The sequence below is a fragment of the Pelmatolapia mariae genome, linkage group LG8, assembly GCF_036321145.2.
Source record: "Pelmatolapia mariae isolate MD_Pm_ZW linkage group LG8, Pm_UMD_F_2, whole genome shotgun sequence".
Classification (NCBI taxonomy): domain Eukaryota; kingdom Metazoa; phylum Chordata; class Actinopteri; order Cichliformes; family Cichlidae; genus Pelmatolapia; species Pelmatolapia mariae.
Window position 1 is genome coordinate 18,401,694 of NC_086234.1, and position 27,985 is coordinate 18,429,678.

The 27,985-nt window shown below is 41.9% G+C and overlaps 1 protein-coding gene across 2 annotated transcripts in view; it reads right to left on the reverse strand.

Moving 5' to 3' along the window:
• capn15 (calpain 15) overlaps nucleotides 1-27,985 on the reverse strand; it is a 45,633-nt gene that overhangs the window by 10,983 nt on the left and 6,665 nt on the right. For both annotated transcript variants that reach the window (XM_063481368.1, XM_063481367.1), the window contains exons 2-7: nucleotides 13,247-14,915; nucleotides 5,447-5,655; nucleotides 3,302-3,485; nucleotides 2,190-2,413; nucleotides 1,511-1,636; nucleotides 302-454 (exon numbers count right to left, since the gene is read on the reverse strand). In XM_063481368.1, the coding sequence (XP_063337438.1) occupies nucleotides 302-454; nucleotides 1,511-1,636; nucleotides 2,190-2,413; nucleotides 3,302-3,485; nucleotides 5,447-5,655; nucleotides 13,247-14,893 (2,543 nt within the window). In that variant the 5' untranslated portion in view covers nucleotides 14,894-14,915. The remainder of the gene's footprint in view (nucleotides 1-301; nucleotides 455-1,510; nucleotides 1,637-2,189; nucleotides 2,414-3,301; nucleotides 3,486-5,446; nucleotides 5,656-13,246; nucleotides 14,916-27,985) is intronic.

Here is a 27,985-nt window from a genome sequence, read left to right on the forward strand (position 1 = left end):
TAGTGGTGGGTAAATCGAACAGAAAGTCTTCTAATGAGAGTATGTTTGGAATAAACACAAGAAATCTGTGAGCGTAGCCTAGCGGTCACAGCCACTGGTCTATTGTGCCAGCAGGTACAGTCACTGACTGTGAAAGCAAACATGACAGTGATGACAACAAAATAGCCTTATTATACATAACTGCATGAATTCAAGGGTTACTAGGGTATAGAGAGATTAACCAAAATGATTTCAGCATGACCACCCAAGAAAAGAAAAGGAAAAATAAAGATCACACTTATGCTGCGCTAATGATAATTACTTTATAAAGTCAGTGTACTCCATCCAGAAGACCCCCTCACTACTGCCGTGCGCCATCAGCTCATGGCGGAGGTGCTGTGGCCAGTCTGCCCACTCGTCTGACCAGCTGCCGTTCCACGAGAAGCGACCCCAAGGGTTACGCAGCCGCAGCAACCTGGAGGCAGGAAGATAACGGACACAGCGAGAGAGACAGATTCAGCAAGCAGTAAATGTGACAACAGCTTTCAGTCAAAGCAGCAACCCCCATCTCTGCACAGTCATATTATTCCTTTTATGGATGACTGGCTGCTTTTTAACAACCCTTTTTATTTTACCGCCTCCTCCATACTGTAGAAAACACAAGGGGCATAACAGAATAACATATTGGAGAATCTGTATTTTCCAGGAAAAAAAGTAACAAAGTGCATGTGGTTCACTGTTTCTGGAGTGCTTTTTATCTCCTCGGGGCTCCTAGCAGGAGGATTGTAACTCGTTTTGGATCTAGCCCTGTGGCCAAGTCTAGCCCAAGCCTTCCACTCTGATTGCTTTATGGCAGTAAATGAAAGTGGCTGCGTGTGGGTTTTAAGCAAATTACTTCTGGGATTTCTGGCTACTGTCAAATTTTTTCCTCACAGGTAAGAAGGAAAAAGCCTTCATTAGGCTTTTCTCATTTTTCTAATTTGTGCCTCCTCAGTCCTCCGTCCTCTAGACTGTGACCCGGAAATCAATTTCAGTACGCCATGATGAAGGATGACTTAATTCCTAAAATGCATCTGGAGAACAGAGGAAAGGCGAGGCTTTCCAAGCAGAGCTATAATAGAGGATGAACAGGTGTTCCTTTGACAAGAGGACTAAACTCGCTTTTTTAATCCATACGATGTTCCAGTTATTTATGATAGTCAAAGTTTCTGCCCCAGACTTTTCTGTGTGTGTGATTATTACAAAGAAGACATATATGTTCTTATAGTGCAAGGAATTGTGTGGATTCCCAGTGCTGCTCCAAACAGAGCAATCATACAGATCTGTTGTGCACCCGTTCTCTACTGGCAAGCCACCGGGTTCTGTGATGCTCAACATATGGCTCGTGGGCTTGTTCATGTTCTAGCCACCAAATAATAACACTGACTGATGAGGGGTCCAGATACGTTTATTAATGGTGTATGAAGGATTTCTAAGAAGATAAATTTGCAATAAGGAGGCATGGTCAGAACAACAGAAAGTCCACCTGTACCTATAACCCTGGACATCTCGTACGTCCAAAATGGAATATGCATGTCGAGGTCTCAGACCCAACGACTCGTAAACAGCATCGTCCACCTTCATGTTGCCTCCTCCGCAAGACGCTCCCATAAGAAACCTAAAAGACAAGAAATGACATTAGGACACTAATGCAATTACTACTCAGTAACCAGGGAGAAAAAAAAATGTAAATTTTAAAACTTTAACCTCGAGGTTGGGCAGACACAGTTACAGAAAACAAAAACAATAGTAGTTTTTAGTATATGTCACTAATTAATCCCACTGATGTGCCTCTGTTTGAGACCAATGCTCCTTTTCAGTGATGAACTTTGTCTCTGTTTACCATAGTACGTGAGTGAAGTCTTCATTAGTACACTGCTTTTGATAAAATAAATAATCATTCTGGCAGATGGACCTGCAGTTTGGACACAGATGAAATGGCCCCTTTGGAGTTGCACTATTTGTCTCATGTTGCTTTGAAAGCTCATGTATCAAAGTGATGACTGGCAGAACTTTTATCATGGACACATGCTCTAAATTGGCATTCAGCACCTTTGTAGTGCCCCCATTTGTAGTTTTGATCAGAGAATATTGGTTCAAAGTGTTTTCAAAGAAGGTTTATTATTTTATATGCTCCTTTTAAACTGAACCACCTTTACTGCCTCTCTTACCCAGCCTCTTTGGAGCTAAGCATCTTGGCCCAGATGAGGTCTGTATCGATGGGTTCCTCTCGCGGGTTCGTGGAGCTGACCTGGAGCATGAGGGAGTCACACGGAGCACCTGTCAGCGTGGCCAGACCCTCAATAGCACGCCCTGCCTGCAGGGCAAAGTAGGAACCGTGGAGTTTGGCCAGGGCCTTCTCAATCAGCGCCACCCATAACTGCTTCCTCTGAGCCTGGAATGATTGGAAAAAGTAAGAGAGGAAACATCAGCCTAAGTATGACTCACTGAGAAAGGGAGCAGGATGTTGTCTTTGGGTTAGTTTCCTCTATCTAAAGGTCAATGAAAATGATAACCTGATAACAGAGGTAGGATCTCTTATTTGCTCTTTTTTTATTTGTTAATGTGCATGTGCAATGTTTTTCCAGCATTTCTTGCATGCTCAGAGGTCACTGCCTCACCGAGCGCGACTTCTACCCTCTTGTTTTGCTCCTTTGTCTTCTTTGAAAAGCTGACGTTTGTTGAAGTCATGATAAGGTGTAGATAAGGTGTCACGCTGTCGCAGTGTGTCTCTCCCGTACGCATGAATGCCTGCTTTTATTTGCCTGTGCTTTATTCGTTGCATAATTCAGTACCTCATTTGACCCGTAATTGTTGGCTGTTCATTAATTAGTTTCTTCTCTTCACTGGGGTCCTTTGAGATGTGCTTGTGATAAGAAATACATAATCAACTAACTTGAACTAATTAATGGCTTATTTTTCCAGGGTTCACCAAGTCAAATGTAATTCTTTTTAAGAGTTGCCCACGAAACGCACTCGTTTTCAGGGTCAAACTATGGGATGAGAAGGCCTTTACCAAAGTCTTGGATCTGTCAGTTCTCCCCAGCAGTAATTTACCCTCATGTTTCAGAGATCTGGAGCAATTAATATGGGACATATCATGTTTTTCTTTATTTTTTGTGTATTAAGAATTCCCAACATAAATATTGCAGATCTCTGTGTATTATTTCCCCAAAATTTCAGACAGTTGTTTGAGTGTTTATCCATTTTGTATATGTCTATCTAAAATTCCCTCTTGTCTGTTTACAGTATCAGCGTAAACACCTTTCTGCATTGCACTTACCTGGGAAAACAGAAGGTAGCCGTAGTCGTCGCAGGGCAACATGTCGTCCACCAGCACCGTCGTCCAGGTCCCGTCTTTACATAGCCGAACCTGGTACGCCCCCTCTGGACAAATGGTCCTGGTGATCATCACCCTCTCCACGAGCTCTGGACGCTCTGCCAGCACAGCGAGTGCACTCAGGAACCTAGAGACCCGATAAAACTCAATGAACTGGAAAATGAAACGTCACATCAGGATGGACAGATGCGACTAAAAGAAAATGTGAATTAGGCAGAGAAACCACATAAATGATCAGCTGAGTGTGACGGACAAGTGAATGGCTGAATGAGCGCCGTCTTCAGTCAAAGAGACAGGCATGGTTTAGGAACGTCAATTGATGTGATTAGACAGGAATGGAAAAAAACTGAGAAGCTGCTATTAAAGTCTAAATGTGGAATTAAAGCATTCTCCTGAACAGAGTGCCTCAAACACTTATGAAAGACTTTTTTTTATACATATATACATAATTAGGCCTCATTGAAAATCAATCACATTTGATGAGTCAAGCTTCTGTGCCTTCTGGTTACCTCCCCATTACTCTTAATACACCCCACAGCAAAGACAAACGGGCTTGCTTCCTCTAATTAACTTGCAAGAGAAATTAGCTAATCAAAAATCCAGATAGATGTGGAAAATGGTAATTCTTTACACTGGGGAATCACAGCTGGGGACATGAGGACTCGACTTGAAAGGGAAGAGAGTTTAAAGTGTACATTAGTTCATCGGAAAATGTAGAAAGATCTTTAAACACTATTAATGAAATGGCTCTGCAAAGAAAGGTCTTTTTGGAGGGGACAATGAGCTAAAGGTATTTGCCTCTGCACGCCACAGACTCACTGCTGCACATGCACTAGTTTGATTCTTCTATCAACAAAAAAAGCAAAAAAGTAAAAAAAAAAATTGAGCAGCTACTTTTGCCTCTGGCAGTACTGCAGCAATATCTGAAAAGATAAAAGGAATGCTGCTTTCAGTCTGCACATTATTTTATAGAGTGAAGCTCTTGTGTGGCGGCATTACTAAAGCTATATTCCATCTGTTTAAGTGTCAGCTGAGCAAGGCCGATCAACCCATTCAGTCACTGATGAAATACAAATTGGCCAAAAAAAGAAAAGAAAAAAAAAAAGGAATCCAATGAAAATCCAATTAGCCGCGTCATAATGTGAACTCTGATGTTTGCCTGTACTGCAGCCGTACTCAAGGACAGAGGCGACTGGCACGACTTTCTTCTGCCGTCACTGGTTGGCTGGGCTGGCAGAAGCTGGGCTGTTTGTTGGTTTATTAGGACAAGTGTGAGCGTGTGTGAGAGAGTGAGAGAGTGGGGGAGACGAAGCCAATGACAAAGAATTTGGGTTACATCCTGTTTCGAGTGAGAGATTCGGCTCAGGGGAGGGTTATTTTTGATAAGCTGTGTGCGCTGGTGATGAAGCGAAAAGTTGTACTGGGGACAACTTCCTGACTGAATGTGCTTTGTTGTTATTTTGTGTGTGTGTGTGTGTGTGTGTGTGTGTGTGTGTGTGTGTGTGTGTGTGTGTGTGTGTGTGTGTGTGTGTGTGTGTGTGTACGTTTATGCTTACAGGAAGATGATGGATGACAACAGCATACACACACATAAACCCCAAAGGGCACCCAGAACAAGGGCAGGGAGATAAAGCGTGTGTCCAGGACTACATTACTGTGAATAATCTCCCTGTCACATGTATCTGTACATCTGTCCGCTGTGCTCAACCTTTCATTTCATGCTTACCTTCTTTCCTTTGATTTTTTGCTTTGTTTTTTAAGTTTCTCTCTTTAATCCTCTTCAATTACTGTTTCACTGCCACGCCATCTCTAGCTCACAGCGGCAGTGTCCATTGAAAGCAGACTCTGACAGACGCACACAGAGAAGTGTTGGCTGTTGTCTGCTTTGCATTCCTCTGACCTTTCTCAGAAACTGAACAGAGACTTAACGGAATGAAAAATTTCCTGTTGCTTTGAGGATCTGCTGCTATTCTATTTTGTCTCCAGTCAAACCATTAATCAACAACGCCTTTTTTGTTTTGTTTTTTTTAAGGTTATCTTAAATGATCAGTGTCCTGTGTGTTCTTATGTTTAGGTGTATCAGCTTACCAGCAGTTTCCAAGAAGTCCTTGCAGGATATCCGAGGGCCTTGGCGTGCGGAACACGGACCACTTGACTCCTCGGTCTTTGAAATTGCTGCAGTTGATCTCGTGGGGACGCAGCCACTTTTTGATTCGCTGCTGGACGCTGTCGCCCTCTGGGAAGCCGACAGATCGAGGTCCGGGGGGAAAACTGTCATCCACAAAGTTCACTGAATTCTGAGAAAGAGGAGGAAAAGACAGAGCGAAAGAAGGCAGAGAGACAAAGGAGTAAAACTACTGAACATGAAAACTACTGAACATGAAAACACCTCATCTGTAAACTCCAAAATCCATTTTAAAAAATTATCACTCTTAAAAGGATCTTGTGTGAGGACTTGAAGCATTTCAAACTGCTAATGCAAGTTTTTAAAGAACCAACTATCCTGCAATTTCACATGATTTGCAGGACAGTACAGACCATCACACAAGCCCTGGATTATGCTATGAGTGAGGGCGAATTACTGCCTTCCACATTTACTCGTTATTCTTTCCACGTGAGATTATTATGTGCACAGTAAAAGCCCAACTGTGGCATCTTATACTCTCCTAACCAGGATGCGGCACAAAAATGCAAATCACTTTCAAACATTTGGAGCTTCTTGCTTTCTGGCACATTCCCCTGCAGAGTACACCGCATTTTAAATTACACAATGGGTTCTAACACTGCCCCACTACTGTACACAGGAGTAGAACTACACGGATACTTTAACAGATCCAGACACCGAACCTGATACACTATCTGCCCATCTAAAACTCGCCTGTACAAACCTGAGATGGCAAACAGCCACACACGCCAAACCCCTATCCAGTTTCCCATCTGCCGTGTCAGAAGTGGACTCGGCCAGTTGCATCGCGAGGGGGGGGGGGGGTGATGTAAAGCGGGCACCCCACTGGCAGTTAGAGTGAAGCGAATCAATTGGTAACCATCCCCCACAATCCAATTCTGTAGCCTGGATGCAGCATTTGCTAGCAGACAGAGTCACTTGAATGCTTCCTTACCACCCTGGCCATCCAAGGTCGTCACGTAGCTTATCGATTCTGTAGTTCACAGGTTTATTTGTGACCCAAGTGCAGGCTTTTATCGCAAGGCTTTTTTGGGTTGATATCAATTTAACACAGAGGTGAAATTCCAACTAATGCAATTCAAAGAATACAGTCTGTATGTTAACAGATATGAGAAAGACAACTATGATCAGCAACCAAGGGTTAAAGAGTCTGACTTGTTACATACAAACTTCTCTAACCCCAGCTGAGCGCTGGCTGTTACTAATGCAGCCATTAAAGCTTTTGTTGTCTTTGTTTTCCCACTTCTGACACCATATTATTGTGGGATTAATTAATTTTCCTCTGAGCTTGATGTAAAACAGGAAACATTTTCTTTTTTACTTCACGTGAAATGTATGGAAACCCTCGCATTTACAGTTCTATAGTCTCTATTTTAAGAATGAAAACAATATTATATAAATTATTTTAATGTTGCTTTTAAGAGCGTGAAAAAAGTAGCTCGTATCCTCTTGGAATAGAGGTAAGTTGTCTTTTAAAACTTAATCTAGTTGTCTTCTTTTTTTCAATCTCTTAAGAGTACAATAAACTGGATGACAGGGAACTTACACAGACACACTTTAATGCTGCTACTGATGTGCGCATTTGTGCTACCAAATCCTACCAGGTTATGCTGCGTATCCATTATCCATTCTTTCTGAACGCAGTGCGTGTGGTTTATCCGGTTGTACTCACATCCTGTATTGTGAGTACCTTTAAGGGGTTTGCCCTGACCCATTTGAAAGACATTATCATCAGCAGAATGATCTGCTGCAGTCTGCCTCAAAGGTTAAAGCCACTTGCCTATTCATATCTGGAGTGTACATGATGCTCTGTGATGTTAATTAGGCGCTTCTGAAACGGCACAGTGATATGACACTCTGGACTGCAGTCTGGACTCAGAGGATCGTACAGATTAGTGCTGGGCGATATGGAAAAAATATTTATCACGATATGAATTATTTTATATCACGATAACGATATATATCACGATATACCACCTGACCTGTGGTCATCTGGAAAGTATGCAGTCTGTAAACAGCGAGTGGAGAGGGTGCAGTCTTTGTTTTGAGTTACCGTAAAGCATGTCGCAAATCCGGGTGCACGTAAAGCAGTACCATGTCGCAAAACCACAAGACGGAGTTTCTTTGCGAAAAATATAATTTTTTTATACTTTATATTCTCTTGCGTAAAGTTAAGAGTATGTATCGTGAGAAGACAACACTAATATATTTGCCACAGGCTATTTAACCCCTTAAGACCTACCACAGAACCAAGTCCGCCAGAGCTTATCTTTACATTTTACATGCTGTAGTGCCATTTGTGGGAGCATTTCAAGTTGCTATACATCAATACAACCGTTATAGCCCAAAGTTTAATAATATGTATGCATTAAGTCCATAGTAACTACATAAATTGCAAAAAAGTGCAATAAACTACAAAAAATCTGAAAATCTTTTTTTTTGTTACATATATTTCTAGTTAGAGAAATTTAAGAGGTGTATCCCTCAAAACTGTAAATACAAAAAAGTTGCACAAAATAGTTTCCAACCACGAGAAATTTATTTTGAGTGTCTTCATAGTTTTATTTTTGAGATACACAAATTTTTATATACCATAGGAAAAATGAAAATAAATAAATGCAAATTTGCAAAAACACAGCATGTGCATCAAAATAAACTATTTCCAACAGTGTAATTTGACTTCTAAGCATCCCGGAAACGATACAGAAAAGCATAAAGTCAAACATGACTTTTAAAAACACCAACATAGGCTTTGAAGCTAAAAAACTATATTTTCCACGAAAATGAAGTCACTTCCGGTTTCGGCCAGACAATGGCGGACATGTGATAATTCGCGCTGACTTATATTCCAACTAGTATGTGTTATGAACAGCTGATCGGATCGGCAAAGCGTGTTTCTGGAATATTATGCTTTTGTTGCTGCAAGTCTGGAATATTATATTTTTGTTGCTGGAAGTGCTTTTTATGCAAGTTTTGCAAAGCTATATGTGGAAGGAAACCGTGACCTAGGGCAAGCTAATGGAATAAGATGTAAGTACAACTCCTACGGTTTCATATGCAAAAAAAATTATTGCGCTATTTCACGTGGTTCCAGTACTACAGGGATTTAAAAATAGTTAGGGAAAACGGAGTGTGCCTGCTCCGACCGGTTATAAAGGGTTAATGATGTATTTTATGTAATAATTTATAAAATTAGGGTTAGAAACGATAGAAGACAAATGGCACGATAGACACTTTTCTATCGTCCACACGATATATATCGTCATATCGCCCAGCACTAGTACAGATGATAAATTAACAAAAAGATGAAAATCAATGTTTGATCCTTACATTCTTGGTTCAAAACAACCATTTTTCTCTTCTGTGTGGAGCTCTACCTGTGCCTCTATAGGATCCTTCCACAGTCTAAAGACATGCTTGTTAAGTTAATTGGCTGTGGGCATGTATGTAAAGTCTGAATGGTTGTCTGATTCTATGCGTTAACCTGGCAACTTCTCCAGCACCCTATGACAGCTGGGACAGATTGGGATCCCTACAGTGAGAGGAGCAGCAGAGCCACTGTGCTGTTCTTGTAAGCGTTTGGTTTCATTTAAAGGCTCCTTAGACGTGTTACACAAGACTTTCCACTGTTATCATTAAAAAAATAAAATAAAAAATATATATTTGGAAAGAATGGAGGCCCAACACCTTAGAAAGGCAATTTAGATCGTATTTCCCTTTTTAACTTGCGTCACATCTCTATTAAGATGCAATGTGTATTTAATGTGAGATTAACCTTGAATTAGCATTAATTCCTCATATCGAATATTCTACAGTCCAAGCACCAAAGTTTAAACAATCTGACTTCAGCAGACTGTAAAATTAGGAATTATAACCACATATAAAGCAATTTCCTAAAACAGGATTCTGGTGTTGTGGACTCTACAGGATAATTCTCGCTGGCTGTCTTGCCGCCTCTGTTTTCATCGCTGTGCACATGCAAGCATGCAAACACTGCAATGAGCCAACTCAGTGCTGAGCTAGGAAAACCAGCTGCTTTCCCATCATTTCCAGACTCAAAACTGGCAGCCATACAAGACTGTGTCAGTCTCATTCTGATACCCAAGCTACAAGATTAGCATCTTGAAAGCATATTTTATGAAAAAAAAGAAGAAAAAAAGCCTTCCATGCACAATACAGTAACAAGCAGCGCAAGCCTGGCAAGAAGGTCCTTGATAATATGGCACAAAATTAAGCAACTAAGTAGTATGAAGAGTAGTAAAGAGAAGAAAAATCCGCTGCAATGTGGCCTGGTTTTATTGCATAGCACGGAAAGGGAACAGCAAAAAGCAGTTCTATCCATGCTGTGTGTCACAGTTCACCAGTTAAGTTGATGGCTGTTAGCAGCATTTATTTGTTTGGCACAGTGAGTAAGCAGACTGCTCTCAGGCGTTAGCACCATGCACATGCACACATACCTCTTACTCTCAAAACCAATCAGGAAGAGTCAAAAAAGCAAAAGAGGCAAGAGAAAGCAACCACACTCAGGTGAGCAGAGAATATTTCTTATAAAAAACAAAAACAAACACCAGTTCCAGTTTGGTCCAGTTACCCAACAGCAGTGAGAAAACGGGTGCTCTGAAGCGGTCCCTCCATTCTTGCTGTCAAACTGTACTGCACATCCTGTTACAGCCTAAACCAAAGGCTTTAATCATTATTAAATTTTCACCACTGGCATTTTGGTGCTTGGCAAGTGCTTGTGCCTTGACAGAGATGGATGAGAGAGACTAGCACCTCTTGTTTACCAATTTACCCCCCCTTTATCTCTTTGGCCCGTGAACCCGAGATGCAGCAGTTGATGCCGTCAGTGATTACGTTCACTATAGGGAAGTATATCATTTGTGCTCCCCTGCACTCCAACTCCGTTGCTAAAAATAGGCCAGCCCTGCGTTCACCTTAGCAAATACACATGCGCACGCACACATCCAGGCTCACACTGACTACTACAGTGGAGAATAGAGTGCAGTCTTGTGGAGAGGGTGGAATGGGGGTGGAGGGGTGTAGTGGGTGGCAGGGGAAAGTGTATTTTGAGGTATTAGCAGAACAGGATGAGCATGTGGGGATAGATGTGATGGAAGGAGATGGGATAAAAGGGAGATGAAGTACTTTGAAGAGCTCGAGAAAGGGCAGACGTAAAATATTTGAGGAGAAAAAGACAGACGATAAAAGAAAGCGTAGCTTAAATGACGATCTTAAATTAGAAGAGGAGGAGAAGGTGGGGATGAGGGATCTCCGATATCCTTCCTTCCTACCGAGCCAACTTCCCTCCCACGCTTGCAGCAGTGAGCCCTGTGACTTTCAAAGAAGGCATTAATAATGCATTCGAAGGCTCACTTCATGCTATTGTAAACATGGCAGGATAGGTGTCATGCCGGTGTAGTAAATGGGCACACATCTGACACCCAAATAAATTCACAGAATAAAAGCCGGCTAGAAACTTAGCCGAATCTAAACGGTCTAACATTCTGCAATGCCCTCATTTTCCTGAGGTGTAATTAGACCAATCAGGTCGGTCTCCCGAGCAGGTGCTGGTGGTCTTAAATGGTTTCAAACGAACCTTTCTGATAGGCCTGAGTAGCATATCCATGATAACATAATATAGGCTTATCAAAGGTTGAGCACTGCAGAGATAAAGTGAGCCTGAACCAGTTTGATACCAAGAACCGATGTCAGGGTTGCTTACATCATGGCACAGATAAGTGGTATGAGGCCCTGGGCTACGGTGAAGACTCAGGCTCGGGATGAGAAAAACCAAACAACATCAATCATCTGGTGTCATGCCAAAAAGTGATTTCTAGCATTTGCCAAAAAATGACTGCCTGTAATTAAACTGTTGTAAATTGACTTGTTGATCTTTAATCTGTCAATCATATTTCAAAAATGAATGATATCAAGTCAGTTTAATCCAGAAAGAATATTCCTGTCACAAAGTAGAGGTTTTTCAGCACAACATCTGCAACGGAGAAGCTAGCTGAACTCTCCTGTTAAGCTAGTTATGTTGAGGGTTGAGATATTCTCCAAAGCAAGAAGTGTTCGAATGACAACTGCATACGAAAGCCAGTGGAGCAGGTAGAAAGGGATTGCTATTTGACACTATTAAAATTATAATTTTAAAAACATAATTACTATAAGTATGTTCTTTTTCAATTAAGTAAAAACATCATAATTAACTTTTTGCAGTGTGATATTTGTTTTGAGTGTGCTATAAAAGGACTTCTTGCTGTCTGTCCCGACCTTGGTAAAATTAAAGTACTTAGGTTTGTTTTAAAAGGAAATGACATTCATAATGATATTTCTTATCTCTTACTGAGAGGTCTGCTCCGACACAGTGAAAGGAAATATATTTCATTAAGCAGTGTAAAATCTCTCCAAAATACAAACTAAGCTACAGCTGGACAGAAAAAAAAGAAAAAAGCTATAGGCTATAAAAGATGGACATCACCCATTGGTTCAAGTTCCAGCAATGAAGAGTTATCATTTTGTACAATGCCATTTTTGGATTTTGGGAACTAGAATGACAATCAAAGGGTGGAGTGCCATGTTTTCAACTAAAAAGCAAGTTTGGTTACCAAGCTACATCTATAGACTACACACTGGGTACTCTGCACTGACAGATTTGAATAGCATGCAAAATTATGAAATTTTGCTTTCCTTCTACAGTGTTCTTGGACGGGCTGTTAGTGTGATTAAAATAATATTTGCCTAATAATTGCATAGAAAAATACTCTTAAAGAGACCAACACCACAAACATGGTTGGCAAGTCCAGTTCAGGGGCTCGTGTTAGCTGAGGAGATGCCTAGCTTAAAGCTAAAACAGCATCCACCCGTCAGTCAAAGGAGACGCATCAGTTACAGTGAATCCTAATAAACTGGTGAATCATGGGGGGGGGGGGAAGCACAGCAATACAACTATTGTGACCAAAACATGTTTTGATACCAAAAAGATTGACTTCTGCTGTAAAGTTGGGCAATTTAATAAGAGAATTTACTAGAATGGACTCATTTTGGAGCAATCCTCAAGTGGCCATTACAGAAACTGTTTTTGGCACTTCCACCTTGGCTTCATTTTTCAGCCTTGGAGATTGCTGCTTGAACATAACAATCAGAGCAATCAAAAGACACAATCAAACCAAAATAATGCAATCCTCCTGACACAAGAGTCACAGTCGTCAAACAGAATTTCAAAATTCTGTGAAGTGACTTCACTGCAGCCGAGGGCCAGAGGTAATCTGGTTATAAACATTAGACTCTCCATATCCGTAGTTCATTTAGGTGGTAAAGATTCACTGTGTGGTCGTTAAAAACCCAGCTAAGGAAGCAAGCAGAAACACGGCAATAACAAATCCTATTGACATTTCTCTGAAATTAGAGATATTAAAGTAGTGGGAACAATGACAGCACAAAAAGAGGAAATACAATGAGAGAACTGTGCTCTGAAAGGCAATGTGTTCCCTCTGACGCATTACACATTGAAATTAAGCAGCCTTTGATGTCTCAAAATCAGGACATTTACATGCATGCAAAGTAAGAAAGAAAAGGTGACCCATGACATGACTAACTCAAAGGAACTAGAAAGAATAACCAGAGTTGGTTATTTGTACAACCACACTCCAGAAGCAGCCTCAAATTCTCAATAATTACTAACAGCAACATTTTTCTCTTACCTCCCGGCAGAAGCTGACTATGTTCTCCCAAAGCTCCTTTGCCTCGCCCTCATCATTCCGTCGTCGCGCCTCTACATGCATGCTCTCCCTTCTCTTCAGAGGTTTAACCACCTTGCGAAGGGTGAGGTACTGCTGGGGTGTGTGGCATGCTGCACAGTTCTTGGCTTTGATATCATTGAGCAGCGTGCATGCTGGGCAGCTCCACTGTCCTACCTTCTCCTGAAGGCTAGATGAGGTGGAGGACGAAGAAGAACCAGAGGAGGCAACGGCAGAAGAGGATGAAGGAAAGCCCCGGGCCTGTTTACGTATTTTATGACCTGAGGATGATGAAGAAGAGGAAGGTGTGCAGGAGCAAGATGCAGTACCAGGCCCCACTGGGAGGCCACAATGTGTACAGCAGCGGGGTAGAGGCACCTGCTGCTCCTGGAAGCCATGCAGTTTTGAAGAACCACAAGCTGAGCACTTGGGAGCACCTGTAGGGTTGCGCAGGGTGCACTTAGAGCAGGCCCATGTGCTAAAGTCTGGGCTCGAGGGGCTTGCTGGGGTAAATCGTACCGTTTCACAGCCTACCAGGTCGATGAGGTCAGCACCACCCCTTGACGATCTGCAGGTCTCGCACTTCGCTGAGCTGCCTTGGTTGGCCACGGAGCAGCTAGGGCACTTCCAGGTAGAGGCTGATGTGGAAGCAACAGGGAGGTGGGGCATCAGTGGGTGGTGCTGAGACTCTTCTTCCTCCAAGATACTGAGGCGCTTGCTGGGGTAAGAAGGTTCCTGGGGCTGGGCGTGCTTGGGCTTAGCTGGCCTCTGTGGGCCAGGTTGGGGTGGCACACTGGCAGCTGAAGGGGAAGTGGGGCTGGGAGTGTTGGTTCCTGGGTTTGGTGGGCGTCCCGGAGGCGGTACCTCTCGCCTGCTGCGAGGCACAGGATTGTTCTGGAGGGAGGAGAATGAAGTAAAGGTGGAGGCGAGGGCCTGTGAAGACGCATGGGGAGCTTCTTGAGGATCACAGGGCGGGGCTGGGGGGGAGTCATCTGTTAGGTCAATCAGTAGCGGGGCCGAAGCGGCTGTGTGAACAGGAAAGCCCACTACTGGTGTGCGCACCTCAGGCACTACCAGCGCTTCTGGGGGGATTTTAGGCAGAGACAGTTTTCTAGGCCCACCACAGGCTGAGCATGAAAGCGCCACAGGGGTGTTGTGAAGTGTGCACCGAGGACAAGCCCAGCCCGCCTGCTGACCCTCCTGACCACCCACCTCTCCATTGCTCTCAGACCGCCGAAACACTTCCTCCTTAGCTGGATGCTGTCCATGGGGCTCAAGTAGCACTGTGGGGGTGATCGTGGGTGTTGGGGGCTCAGTGGGAGCAGAAGGGAGACCATTGGCAGTGGCAGCTATGGTGGTTGTAGGAGGTGTGTGAGTGGCGGGCGATGGACCAAAGCCACAGACCGAGCAGGCTCCAGATCCCTGCGGGTTATTGAGGGTACAGCGGGGACAGGTCCAGCGGTGTTCCTCAGTGCTGCTGAGGCGCAGGATCTGGTTGAGGTCGGGTTTCTGGCGTGGTGCCTCACAGATAGAACAGCGAGGTGCTGCACCGGCATTTAAGAAAGTACAGCGCCCACATGACCACTCACTGCCTTGCACCGCTGCTGCCATGGAGCCTGGAGAGTGAGAGTGGCTGAAAAAAAAAGAAAGAAAAAAAAAAAAGGAGAAAACAATGAGTCAGAATGAACCAAACAAATCAGTCAGTAATACCTTTTGCCATATAGCTGTAAGTGCTTGGCAAAAATAGATGCATATTAACTACATTGCTGCATAAACGCGCGAGCTATTTCAGTCAAGCGAAGCTTAAAGTGTCAGCAGAGCAAGGGAGGAGAGAAGGAAACGTGACAAGATTTTTCTTATGGAAAAAGCCAGAGAATTGACATTAAAATGCTTGTGGTAAATTCAGGGTGATCACGTAAAGGAAGAAAAGAGCAAACAGCAAAAACAACCCAGAAAACGCAAGACAAGGAGAGGCAGAAAGAAGTAGAATAGAAAAATACAGTGTGAGAGGGAAAGATTAGTCAGTGCAGGGGGGGGAAAGGGGAAAAAAAAAATCAAATCTCCCTCCTGGGGGCACTGAGGGCAGTAAATCCATACACAATGGCCACCTGATTAGAGCCAGGGAGACAGCGCACAGTGAGGAGGAGCGAGAAGAGAGGAGAGGAGGCTGCTATCGCCTCAGAATACTAGGACAGTGTTGCTTGAGTTTCCCTAACTGACACTCACTAAAATACAGGAGAGAGAGAGGAGGGGAAAAACAAAACAGAGAACACACACACACACACACACACACACACACACACACACACACACACACACGCACACACACACACAGGATCTTTTCCACTTCATATTAGCGGCTCTCTCCCCTCTCAGTGAATGTTAATGCAGGGTAGATGGGAGCAACTTAAGGTCACGTCAATCCCTTGCCCAAATGAATTTCAAATGGATGGGTCTATTAATTCTGGCAGCGCTTATGACTCAGGCATATTTTAAATGGCAAGTCATTCATGCCACTGGAGTTACAGCAAATTTAAAGCTCGCTACTATCCACATATCTTAAGAGGACTCAAACAGAGAAAACAGCGCAGAAAGAAATCCATCTATTCAGGCCCCTCGGTTTCTTTCCACCTCTCGCAAACTAAAACCTAAAAAGGAGTCCGTTACTGTGGATTGACGTGTGTACAATCCTTTCTGAGTGCCTGCAGTTCAGTCAATCTGACTTATTGATAGAGGGTATATTAGGGCCTTGGAGGGAAGGCAGCACAGTCGGATACTTCCAACTGTGCAGCAGAGAGGGTTGGGGGTGGGGGCGGATTGGAGAGGGACAGCCCCAAGGGACGGACACGGTTTCTATCTGGACAAACCCATAAATGTCAGTGTCACTCAGGGTGCTCATGTGTGAACACCAACAGAGAAGGTAATGTGGGGATTTTAGGATAGCTGAGGGGAAGGTGCCAAGAGCTAGGATACTTCAGTGTTTTTCATATTGATCCCAGCAGAGAACATGTTGCCCTCAAAGTGACTGAAGCTTGTTGATCTTCTGTGTGATATTTTGGTTGGAGAACTACATGTGCCAGCATCTAACGCTGCTGTGTTAAAAGATTTCGTTTAGGGCATGAGCCTGAAACCTTTACAATCAGAGCAGACATTTTTGTACTTCAGCTCTGCATTCCCATTGCAATAATGCATTTGTTGCATTTTTCAATTTATAGACCAATGGTATTGGTCTTAAAAATATCGGTCAGGTTCTGATTGTGCAAATGAATCACAATTAAAAGTAGTCTACTTTTATAATAAATAATAAAACACCTGATTTATTAGCTTTAAAAATAGCCCAAATAAAAAAGGGAGAAATCCAGGAGCATATCAAGCAAATCAGGAAGCCAGCTGCTCTACAGTCACAGGATTGCAAGCTCTAGGTTAGAGCAGGGGTTTGGCACTTAATTGTGATCCCAAACAAACACCACACCCACACACACAGTCTGTAGCAGGTAGCAGTAAGTGTACCGGAAACAATGGTAACACAGGACAACCTTTAGCCAAAACATGAGAGCCACTGTGAGAACCAATGACCTAAAACTCAGTAGTGCACTTGCTAAGGTCCCCACCAATACACCCACAAAGTGGGCTGGATAAATGACTGTCAAGGCAGGTGAAAAACAGACAAACAGCTGGACATACAGAGGTTATAGAGAGATCTGAGACTCGATGTAAAGCAAACTTTTTCTATAAAAGCATATTCTGATAATTCCTTGTTGCTGACACTGCAGTTTGGAGTGCTTGGGTCCTGCTCCTCTCCCCTGAAGTGTCATGTGTCACGGCCAGCCAACTGCCTTTAGTTCAACTCCATTACACCTTTCAAATCAAGCGAATCCCCAGATCCCAGGGGGACCTCTTACAGACGACCTCTTGCTCCCAGCACAATGTCTGTTCCTCTTGTCATCCCTTCTCCCAGAGGTAAGGAGGGAAATGACAAGCAGGAAGAAATGTGAACGTGTTACTTTAGTTGTCTCTTGAGTGTGTGGGTCCTCGCTGCTTGGTTGTGTGCTTGCATGAATGCAGGCATCTAGCTATATTTATCCATAGATGCAGCACAGCTGCTAGTTTTATTGTCCACCTACATTTGTGTGTTTTCTCGGGATAGCAAAACTATAGAAGCAGAAGCAAATAGTAGCCTTTAGCACCCCTGAAGTCCACACTGTAAGGAGTAAACTCAGCCTTCTGATGACAAACAAAACATAGAACACACTTTTTCTTTAAAAGCACACAAACGTGGAGAATTCAGCTTTTATCACTGCATTTATCTGCCATGTCTTCATGGTTGCTCTGCAATATTAAGTGCCCTTCTAACCACTAACAAAAAAGGGGTGCCAATGAAGTAATGTTCACTGAGTAATAATATCAGGGACATAACTGACATTGTTCATCTAACCACAAAAAAAAGAAAAAAGAAAAAAAAGGTCTGTGGTGTGTCCTGAGACTACAGCCCTGTCTCCGCACCTTCAGCAGCTATGTTAAAAGTAGTTGAATTAAGTGGCAGCACTGTGCCAGCTGGGATGGCACATGTTTACATCATGTTTGGCTCTCTAAAGGTCTGCGTATCTGAGTGCCGCAAACATCAATGACGACAACAAGTGTCAACACCTCATGTTTGATGACAGATTCTACCCTGTGGACATTTATAACTGTCAGGCCTCTTTCATCTACAGCAAGAGAGCAAAGTTGCAGTGTCAGCCACGTGGAGAATTTGTCAAAGCAATTGATGTGGTTCTCACTGGAGCACAGGGATCACAGATTCATTATATTTCCATCTTTAGCTGACACCATGAAAGCTTTTTAGTAAAGTGATCAGCCTCAAGGATCTTTTTAATTATCTTATCAATACTCGTTATAAGTAGCGGTATTTACCTCTCACCCAGTACGGTGTGATGAACAACTATAACCTCTCAATTGCGGTTCTCAATGCATTTTGACTGTACTATGTGCACACCCAGTACAGTACTTTTCAAAAGTTTCGAGCCACCCTTCACTTCATGCATGTTCAAATACACATGGACATACAATATATAAGTCAAAAACAGAGTTTGTACAATTCTAAGAAGCACCTTTATTCTTCAACCATGTCTGAACTTTCTTAGTCAAGCTTTTGTTTTTTAGTAGTCTTCAGGAATAGTTCTCCAGACTTCTTGAAGGACAATCAAAGCTCTTCTTTGGATGTTTCTGCCTTTTGTTCTGTTCTCTGTCCAGATGATCCCACACTGCCTCAATAATGTTGAAGTCTGGGCTCTGGGGAGGCCGATCCATGACTCATGTGTTTTTCTATCCAAGTATGATTTTATTGTACTGGTAGTTTGTTTGGGATCATGGTCAAGCTGTTGCCAATTGAGATACTTTCCCGATGGTATTGTATTGTTGTTCAAAATCTGATAGTCCTTCAGTGTGTTCATAATTTAATCAGTTTTGATGGGATCCCCAACACCACTGGGTGAAATGCAGGCCCAAACCATGACAGAGCCTCCGCCATGTTGTACAAATAAGTGGAGACACTCACCATTTGTACAAACTGACAATAATTTAAGCCAAATTTTCAAATCTGAAATAATCAATTACTCCATAAGGCCCGATGCCACCGATTTTCAGTCCAATTCTTGTGTAACGTGGCATACTCACCCTTTTCTCACTATATATATATATTTATTTATTTATTTATTTATTTATTTTTAAAAAGGCCAGCTACCTTTTCTTTTGCCCACCACTTGTGCAGTTTCCCCAAATCATTTAAGGACACATTTTGTGGCACACAATTTCAGCTCTTTCAATAAACACCTTGTTGGTGCAAAAATACTATTTCATGCCTATCAATTTGTGTTCTCTTTGGCTTTTTTGTACAGGTGACAAGAGACATTAAGAGTTTCGATATTAACAGGAACCTATAAAAAGTACTCCTGTAGCATTTAAGGACTTTCGATCAGAGGTCATGTTCAGAGCTGTTCAAACATAAATGAAACCAGGATTCCTGTAACTCTGCAATATAAGAGGAAGAATGATTCACAGGTCAGCGGTAAAGCCTGGAGAACTACGGCTTAACCCTTTTTTTTTAAAAAATTTAAATAAAGTCTGGCTGCTTGGAAACAAACTATATAAAGAATTGAGGGGTGGGTCAAGACTTGCACAGGACTATATGTACAATACATGCCTGCAGCAGAGGATGAACTGCTATAGCCTGTGATCCCTGGACCATACTTAAAAGGATGTTTTTAATGTACATGTTCCAGTCGCTAACAAAAGTGTGCAGCACACACACATACACATGCACACACCTTTTGTCCTTGGCCCCGTGCTCACTGGAGCTGCTCTAAAAGTGCCCACTTCAGCTCCTCTGTGTCACAGACCTGGGCAGTCAGCCAGTAGCTTACACTGAAGAGGAAGAGAATAGAAGAGCAACCTCACCTCTAGAAAGCCTATCTTTTTGCAATGAGGTCCTCAATGAAGCCTGCTGCCCATAAAGTAGTTTCTCTGAAACTGGAATTTCACTTAAGTAAAAACATCTATGACCCTGGGGTGATTTTTCAACGCTTCACTGGGTGTCAGACAATCACAGTTTCAGCAGACTGTTATAAAGAGTACAAGCTTATAATGTCTTAGTGAAAAATGAGCAAGTCTGTAATATTGCATAAAAAAGAGTAAATTAACTTCCACAACTCAGGTGTCTACAAGGAAGTCTTCAGGGTTTAGATAAGAGTACCTACAAACAGCAAACATAGTCAAGATGATCAGTATCTACAGCACCCTGGACACAAGAGATGTCAGAAAGGATTTAAGAAATGCTACAAAATCACTGATAACTGTGTCTAAGGCCACCTATGGCTCTGGCTACTTGGATTCATTATACATACTGAACTCTAATGAGAGATCAAACGAGGAGAATCTTGCCAATCTCTCCCTGCCTCACTGTGAGACATTTGGCCTTTGTGCGACAGTCATTAGCACTGCCTTTCCAAGGTTGGCCCCGAGCCCAGGGCCTGAGGGGAAGGTGTGGAATCGCCACTGGCCATTAGAGGCGCAGTGCTTCTGATTTACTCATTCAACACAAACATAAGCATGGCCACACAAAAAAACTGATGTTATCAGCACAGAAACGGTGGCTGCTGTTGATAGCCTAGTTCCTTAATGACTGACCACTAACATTTTTCTTTTAATTTTTGCATTTGTAGTACTCATTGTATTTGTCTTATGGTACAGTGTCAGATATTCTGTACAGTGCAGGCATTGTGATTTTTATTCTTATCTAAAAACGTGCCAAAAATGTCAGCTTCCAACAATTCAAGCATTTAACCTGCTGTCTAATAAATGAAGTCTGACACAGGACCGAGCAGAAATATAAAGCGAGTCAGTCAGCACTTCAGAGATATTAAATGACAGATGGCCTGTCAGTTACCGTAGCACAAGTGTCACTCAGGCTCTATGACAGTTTGTCTAGCTGAGCTTGAAATTTTTTTGCAAAACACACGTTTTCCCAAAGCCTTGACAACAAACATTAACTAACTACGCAGCAACTATACAGAATCCCATGACCTCAACATAATGTTTACTCGAAATTCTTGCTGCCTGCCTGAGTGCCAGCTGATACGTTTCTTATCATGTGCGTGCACTTGGGACATATATCTGAGAGGAACATACCGAGTCAGCTCTCTGGTATGAAAACATACTTGGCAGACAAAACGCAGACTCCAGCTGTAGGTTGGTGTCGGTACATTTGTGTGCAGCTTGTAGTGAAACACTGATCCAGTGAATATCAAATAGAGTTGGTTGCCTGCGAGCCAATTTGATTTTGTTAAAGTGAAGGAATTTTTCTATCAAATCTATCTAAGCTGAGCTCAGTTCCTGAATGAGGTGAAGCAAACTTGCTCCGCTGTGGGGTGCTCCTATTTAATAATGTATCCAAATGCATACACTGCTGGGTCGAGCCTGCCAGTACACCTTACACGCCTGTCTGACGGGAAGAATTGTAAATGTAGCTGCTGCTCTTACACAGCATGCAAGACAGCAGAGAAACACTGTGAGAAAAATCTTGCAAATTTAGTGTCTCACATTTAAATTCAGGTAGCACGAAGCAGCTGCCTAATTTAACATTTTCATACAATCGCTTTAATTTTTGGCACTTAATTACTCATTCACAATCACTTAAATCAGAGTATTTAACATCATTAGGACTAGCTTTTGAAATTTTGCTTGTAATGAGTGAATTTCTACTTGTGCTTTTTCTACTTGATGTGTCCAAGTAGGAATTGCTGGCCTCTAACTTTGATCAACTGTGCTCAACTTCAAACTTAGCAGATTAACTTAGCAGATTCGTTATCACTTTTTCAGGTATGTAAACTCTGGACTCTGACTCTTAAGGATGTGATTTCCAGCATGTGTGTGACCATGAACAGATGGAGTTTAGATATTAACAGGTCATAACCGAAGCTCCTGAAGCGTTTACGTTCACGGTTGTTGCTCAAACATAAATAAAACCCGTTCCTGTAACTTTGCAGTATATAAGGAAGAGCAATGCAACACAAGTGTCTAATAACAGACTAGCGTGCACTTCTACAAAAAATAAAAAATTTAAAATAAAATAATCTTTTTTTTGACTGGAAATTACAACCAAAAGCAGCACAGTGTGAGAGTGTTTGCATAATTTGTTTACTCTGCAATATAGTATTCCTGGGAAGACTAGTTTTGTAGTGACGGCTCTAGCTCTGTGCATGCAAAGTAGCACGGCATGACCGATATCAGTGAGGATATTAGCCATTTGCTGATCCACTGGTATTGGCATTTATAAACAACCAATAAATGAAAATTAAGAAATAAAAGAAGAGACTGAAAAAACACCCTTCAACAATGTTACGAGTGTTGACGATGCATAGTTTATCCACCAGAGGGCACTCTGCAATTTCACAGTTGGCAACATGCCAGCTGAGTGGGGTCTGAGGGTAAACAAGTAAATAAATAACTTGACATGACAAATGTTGGGGAAATCTATTTGTTTCTGGAATTGAAACATCAGAATCCTGACAAAAACAAAACACAAAAACATCCAAGCAATGATGGAATCAAGAACAACCAGACTTTCCAAATACTTCAAGTGTTTGTTATTGTAATTCACTGTGTGCCATTACTCACAAATATGTTCAAAAACAACAAAAAAGCTTTCAGTTTCAGCTTTTGATGCCTGCGCTGCACATAAAACACACACCCTTTTGCCCCAAATAATCATCCACCAAACCTCCAAGGCTATGATGGGAAAACCCCGGCTAAGTGAGCCAGACAGTCCTAGAAGGTGCGACCTGGCCGGCCAGTCAGTCAGTGAAACCTGCTCCTTCAGTGCTGTTGGAAACTCTTCCACCTACAGCCCAGGGCAATATGGGTGTGTCCATCGACAGTTTCTAGTAAACGTAGTTGAGTTTTTCATTTCATAATTTAAGAATGTGCTGCAACTATTTACATCGTTATTAAACCACAATAATTCGTGCTTAATCATCCAGGTAAGTAAATCCCAAAAGGTTGATTCTGTTCATTTGGACAAAGTGTTTTCAGTGGGAGAAACGATTCATCCAAGTGACTTCTTCAGTCTCAGCTGACTGCAGGTTTTCCTAACCCTATAAACAATACATTTGCACAATGACTGAAACTAGCCCACTGAATGAACAATGGGGCTGTGAGGAGCTCACCGCTGAAAACACTATGTCCAGATGAACAGAATCAACCTTTTGGGACATTCTAGACTGTTGTTTGTAAGCTATGTCACAATACTTTAAACCCTGTAACACCAAAGTGTATTATTTTTGACGGAAGTCTCAAAAACTACATCACCACTGTGATTTTTATTCCCCCCAGAAACCCAAATTAATTGCACTATAATTTTTTAAGTAATAAATTGCCAAAAGAAATGGATGTAAAATATGATACAAACTAAAACCTATATGAAAATTATTAGTTAATTTCTTTTTTTATTATTTTTTTAAATAGTCAATTTATAAAAAACAATACAAGAACAACCATTTGAATTTTCTGGTAATTTTTTCATGGTTCAGGCATTACAGGGTTAAAGTCAACTTCTCTCATTTTACAGTGTAATTCAAAGTAAAAGCATCAATCAATAACTCAACATAAATGTCTCCATCGATAGTTCAATATCAGGACATGAGGTCTGTTAAACCTAATAAATGATCAATAATGCAAATAATTAAGGCTACACCATTATCTAAGTGTTACTTTTGCAATATACCTAGGTGCAGTCCGGTGTGTTATACTTTTTAAATTGCCAAAGCTTATTTTCCCACAGGATTAAACTCCTATTATAAGATCCGTCTAATGTAAACAATCTCCACAGTTGTTTTACTTTCTTGGAAACCAGTTTTATTACAACGCAAGTTTATCAGGAATGACTTTAATAGGCCATGTAAGCCTGGATGTCTCAGGAGAGCGTGACTGTTTTGAACTGCAAGACAGGCTCCAGATGTAGCTCCCACACAAACACGCTCAAAGTGAGGCTTCTCTGGTGGTAAATATTCAGATGGATTTTTTTTTTTTTTTTTTTTTTGAGTGAGCGCAGGGAGAGGAGTGGAAATATAGAAACTTAAAACTTATATAATGTTAGAAAAAAGTCTTGGTTGCTGTGCACTTGAAGATGAACTGATAGATGTTTTTAAAGTAGAAGAGAAAATGGGGGGTGATTTTCATAACTGTCAGCAGGGTTTCAGAGCCTTGGCATTCCTATTTGTACTTTTTCTATACATTTTTTTTTTTACCTCTTACATGCAAACAGTACTGGCAGGCAGCAGGAGTGGTAACTCTTCTTCGACAGCAGAGAGCTTTTTATTGGAGAGGAAAAAAGAGAGACCTATCAAGACACCAATATGTCCTTGGATCAGACGAGCTGTAAAAATGGATAATGAAAGCTGAAACATTCTGCTGCTTCTGAACACACCCTGTGTGCTGTGACGGGGATTAGATCAGCACTTTTACACCATCTCTGCCACACTCGAGAAAACTGAGAATTTATTTTAACCCCCATCGGTAATGAATGCAGCCTGCCTGTAACAGTCTCACAGACAGGAACTTTTTGACTTTATTAAAGTATTTTTCTCACTTACAAGACCAGAGTACGTGTTCCTCCTTAAAAAAAAAAAAAAAAATTTCTGTTACGTGGAAGTTCTTTCTGTTTTTTGAAGAAACTGTTGAGTCAGGGTCACTGATTAACAGGAACCTGTTTTTTTTCGACATGACAGGTAATTCTGTGGTATGAATATGACTCACTCACATCAACCCTTATGGGTTTTTTTGCAGAGATAAGCCATTAAGTGATACTTGTTTGCAGTAATCTAGAGCACCAGCAGTTAAAGAGAAACTTGGTGACGTGATACAAAGGATTGGGGACAGCGAAGCCTTAATCACATGGGACAATAGAAATATAATTCAGAAAGTTTTAATTAAGTCTTTCCAAGACTTCTTGAGATAGAAAATTAAGACGGGCAATTTTAAGATGTTGACAGTGGTACAAAGACTCATACCAGACAAGCTCTTTTGAGAAATTGCCCTTAGGCAGCCAGAAAGTACGGGAGAAACTATACACTGAGAGCAACTTTAAAAATAAAACACATATTCCCTTGTTATGAAACCTAAATATTATTGGAAGCTTTAGAAGCAAAGGTTATATTGTGTAAATGTTAACAGAGTAAATCTGTGTGTGAATTTCTGATCAGTTTCAACATTTGTATTCTCACTTTTTAGTTCACACAACTTATGATGAAGGACTCAAACCATATACGTATTATCACACTGATTTAAGAACTACCAATCACTTCTGCAAATACCAGTGAGAGAGGAAAGAAAATTGAGAAAAGGAATGAAACAATAACAGCGGCTTCTGACCTCTCGCTGTGCCCTCGGTGAATATTTCACGACCAGCGCTCGTTTTTTGATGGGTGAATCTGTCAGCGGTGGAGACAGCTTCAGACATTTGAATCTTTAAACAGAGGAAACTGTCTGACTGGGTTTCAACAGACATCAGTAACGGAGCAAAGCAAGCACAAGCAGGAAGCTCCAGAATCAGAGAGGAAGAAGGGAAAGAGATGGCAGGGGCACAGCTAATCTGAAGTTCCTGGGAGCACCCAAATCTGAAGGGGCTGAGGACACTGCTGACGCAGCTGTGCCTTGAGCCCGAGGGCAACTTCTAAAACAGTTCCACCCTTGAAACTGAGACACAAATCTTAACCGGGAAGGCAGACCAGCAAAAACCACCTGCCGCGGGAAAGCACTGGTTTCTACGTGAAACCATTAACATTAACGTAAATTATACCCTTTCTCCATAGGTGTAATTCAGCAGCAGCAGAGTTTTCGTTCTGTGCGAGACAGACAGGTTACCATGTGCCGTCTTATCTTGGGCCCAGTGGAATTAGGTTACTGAACATATGCTACACATTTCCATGGCAACAAGAGTGGGGAAATCTGGAATCATGTCATTTGCAGAGCCAACGGGCGTTTTTGTTTTTTTTCCTCCTCCTTCTTTTCCCCTGCTGCATCACTGCACTGTTTTCCACAGAAAGCCACGCTGTGAGACAACGCTTCTATGCCAAGTCTATTCTGGTTGGGGACTGTCCTGACGCGGCCCTGTCTCCATCAGATGAGGCAACGGCAAGGGAGAGAACAGGCTGAAATAATTCAGACATAAACGCGGCCAGCAACCATGCTTGTTGAGCCCAAGTGGACCTGTTTTAATCCAATTAAAGAGAGCACAGCCAGTGGAACGCGGTCGCAATAAACGCCGTCATCCATCATGCTGGGACAGCAGAGACTGGGAGCAACTCTGCAGAGAGCAGACACCGACCTTAGGGCCCCCGTAATGCGACGTGCAACGCAGAACGCTAGGAGTATGTGGCTGAAATGCAATGAAGCGGTCACATTTGTGACTTCACAATATAAGCACTGTGATAAAACTTAACTGCGCTGCTGTAATTACAATAGCGTCATGACTGAGAATCCAAAGTTGCATAACACTGGCTTCCTTTATAACATTCATCTTATCTGAAGGCAAGCAGTCACATTAACAGAGAGTGTGCATTTCCCTGTATATTTGTGAGTTTGCTGCCTCACTAAACCGCTTTGGAGAATGACCTGAAAAGTAACAACATAAGAAATTAAAAAATAAATAAACTGAAACACAGGCATGTAAACTTTCACACTTTTGGCGTGAGAGACCTCTCAGTCTGTTTCACACTGCCACATGAATCTCTCGCAACAAATAAGAGGAAGTCTCAAAGCTGACGCTTTACCCAAAAATCTTTTTTTCTTTTTTTTTTTTTTTTAAGTTCGGCACCACACTCGTACATAAACAGCACAGAGAGCACAAAAGACACAGTTTGTGCCCCATTAAGCTGCTGGAGGCACACACAAAACCCCTCTCAAAAAGTCATTAAACTCTTCTCATATATGTTCAGTTTTTCCTTCATTTACTTTACTCTGCAATCTTAGATCCATTACAGATGTGAAAATACTAGCTTACTCAAGGATTTTTACTGCAGTGACGAGTCTGTTACAGACCAGAGTAAAGACGACAATGTCCGGTTTGCCAAAAAATAAGAGGAGCTGGAAAAATATGTTAATTCCAGCTGTTTACAAAAGCCTATTTTCTTTTTTCCCTTTTTTTTAATACCTCCAGCATCAGAAAGCATTAGGATCCTTCCATGTGCGCTTAGAAGGAAGAGAGTTGTACACAGTTACACACAGGACAACAGTGATAACCTCACAGATTGGGATCTAAAGTCACGTACACATATAAATTCCCTCGTTGATGGTTGGTTGCTGGTGGATGCTTCAGGCTGTGATGCCTGGGTAAGAATGTGTACACACATATTTACAACCCAATCATGTGTGAGTCAATAGTTTCCTTCACTCTCATTGGTAGCTGCTTCAATGAGTAGCCTCAAGTTTGAGAAGAGTTTAACTTCTCTTGTCCTCCCGTGTAGACAGCCCTTAAACAGAGTGATTTTGTGTATTTCACTTCAGACAGGTGAGCTTATTCTGCAGAGGTGCGTGGATAGCAACCTGCATGGAAAGAAGGCTGCGGGTGCTGGCACGGCTAATGTTAGACACACTCAGCAGACTGATCAGTGTGCAATTTCATGCACTGGGCTGAACGCCACATTTCACATTCAAGACGCATTTAAAAACACAATCTGATTATCGAAGAATGTGATTAAGAAACTCTCCTAAATCCAAATGCAGAGACAACACTTAACCACATCAGTAAAAGTGTGCTAAATTTTTTCTGTCTTCTGGCTTGTTTTCTTACTTTCATCCAAGCCACTTAGTCTGACATTTTTTTCCTCACATTTAATGATTAGTTTATTAGTCACAAGGACTATCAATAGATACGTTCCCTATACCCTCTTGAATTATCAAATTAGCTACCAATTTACAGCTGCCATGTTAGGAAAAATCTGACCTAATGCAATAAGTGTCACTTGATGCGCCATCAGATCTCAAACAGTTTATAACATCATGTGGCTACTGTGGCTAGTTCTGTCACCCTCACTGAATTTGAGCTGTGAGCCACATTAACGTCTGAACGACAGAATGCCACTGCTTTAAAGGATTAATGAAGCCAGCAATGTTATTAAATGTCCCATTTTGGGAGTGTGCACAAGTGCACTT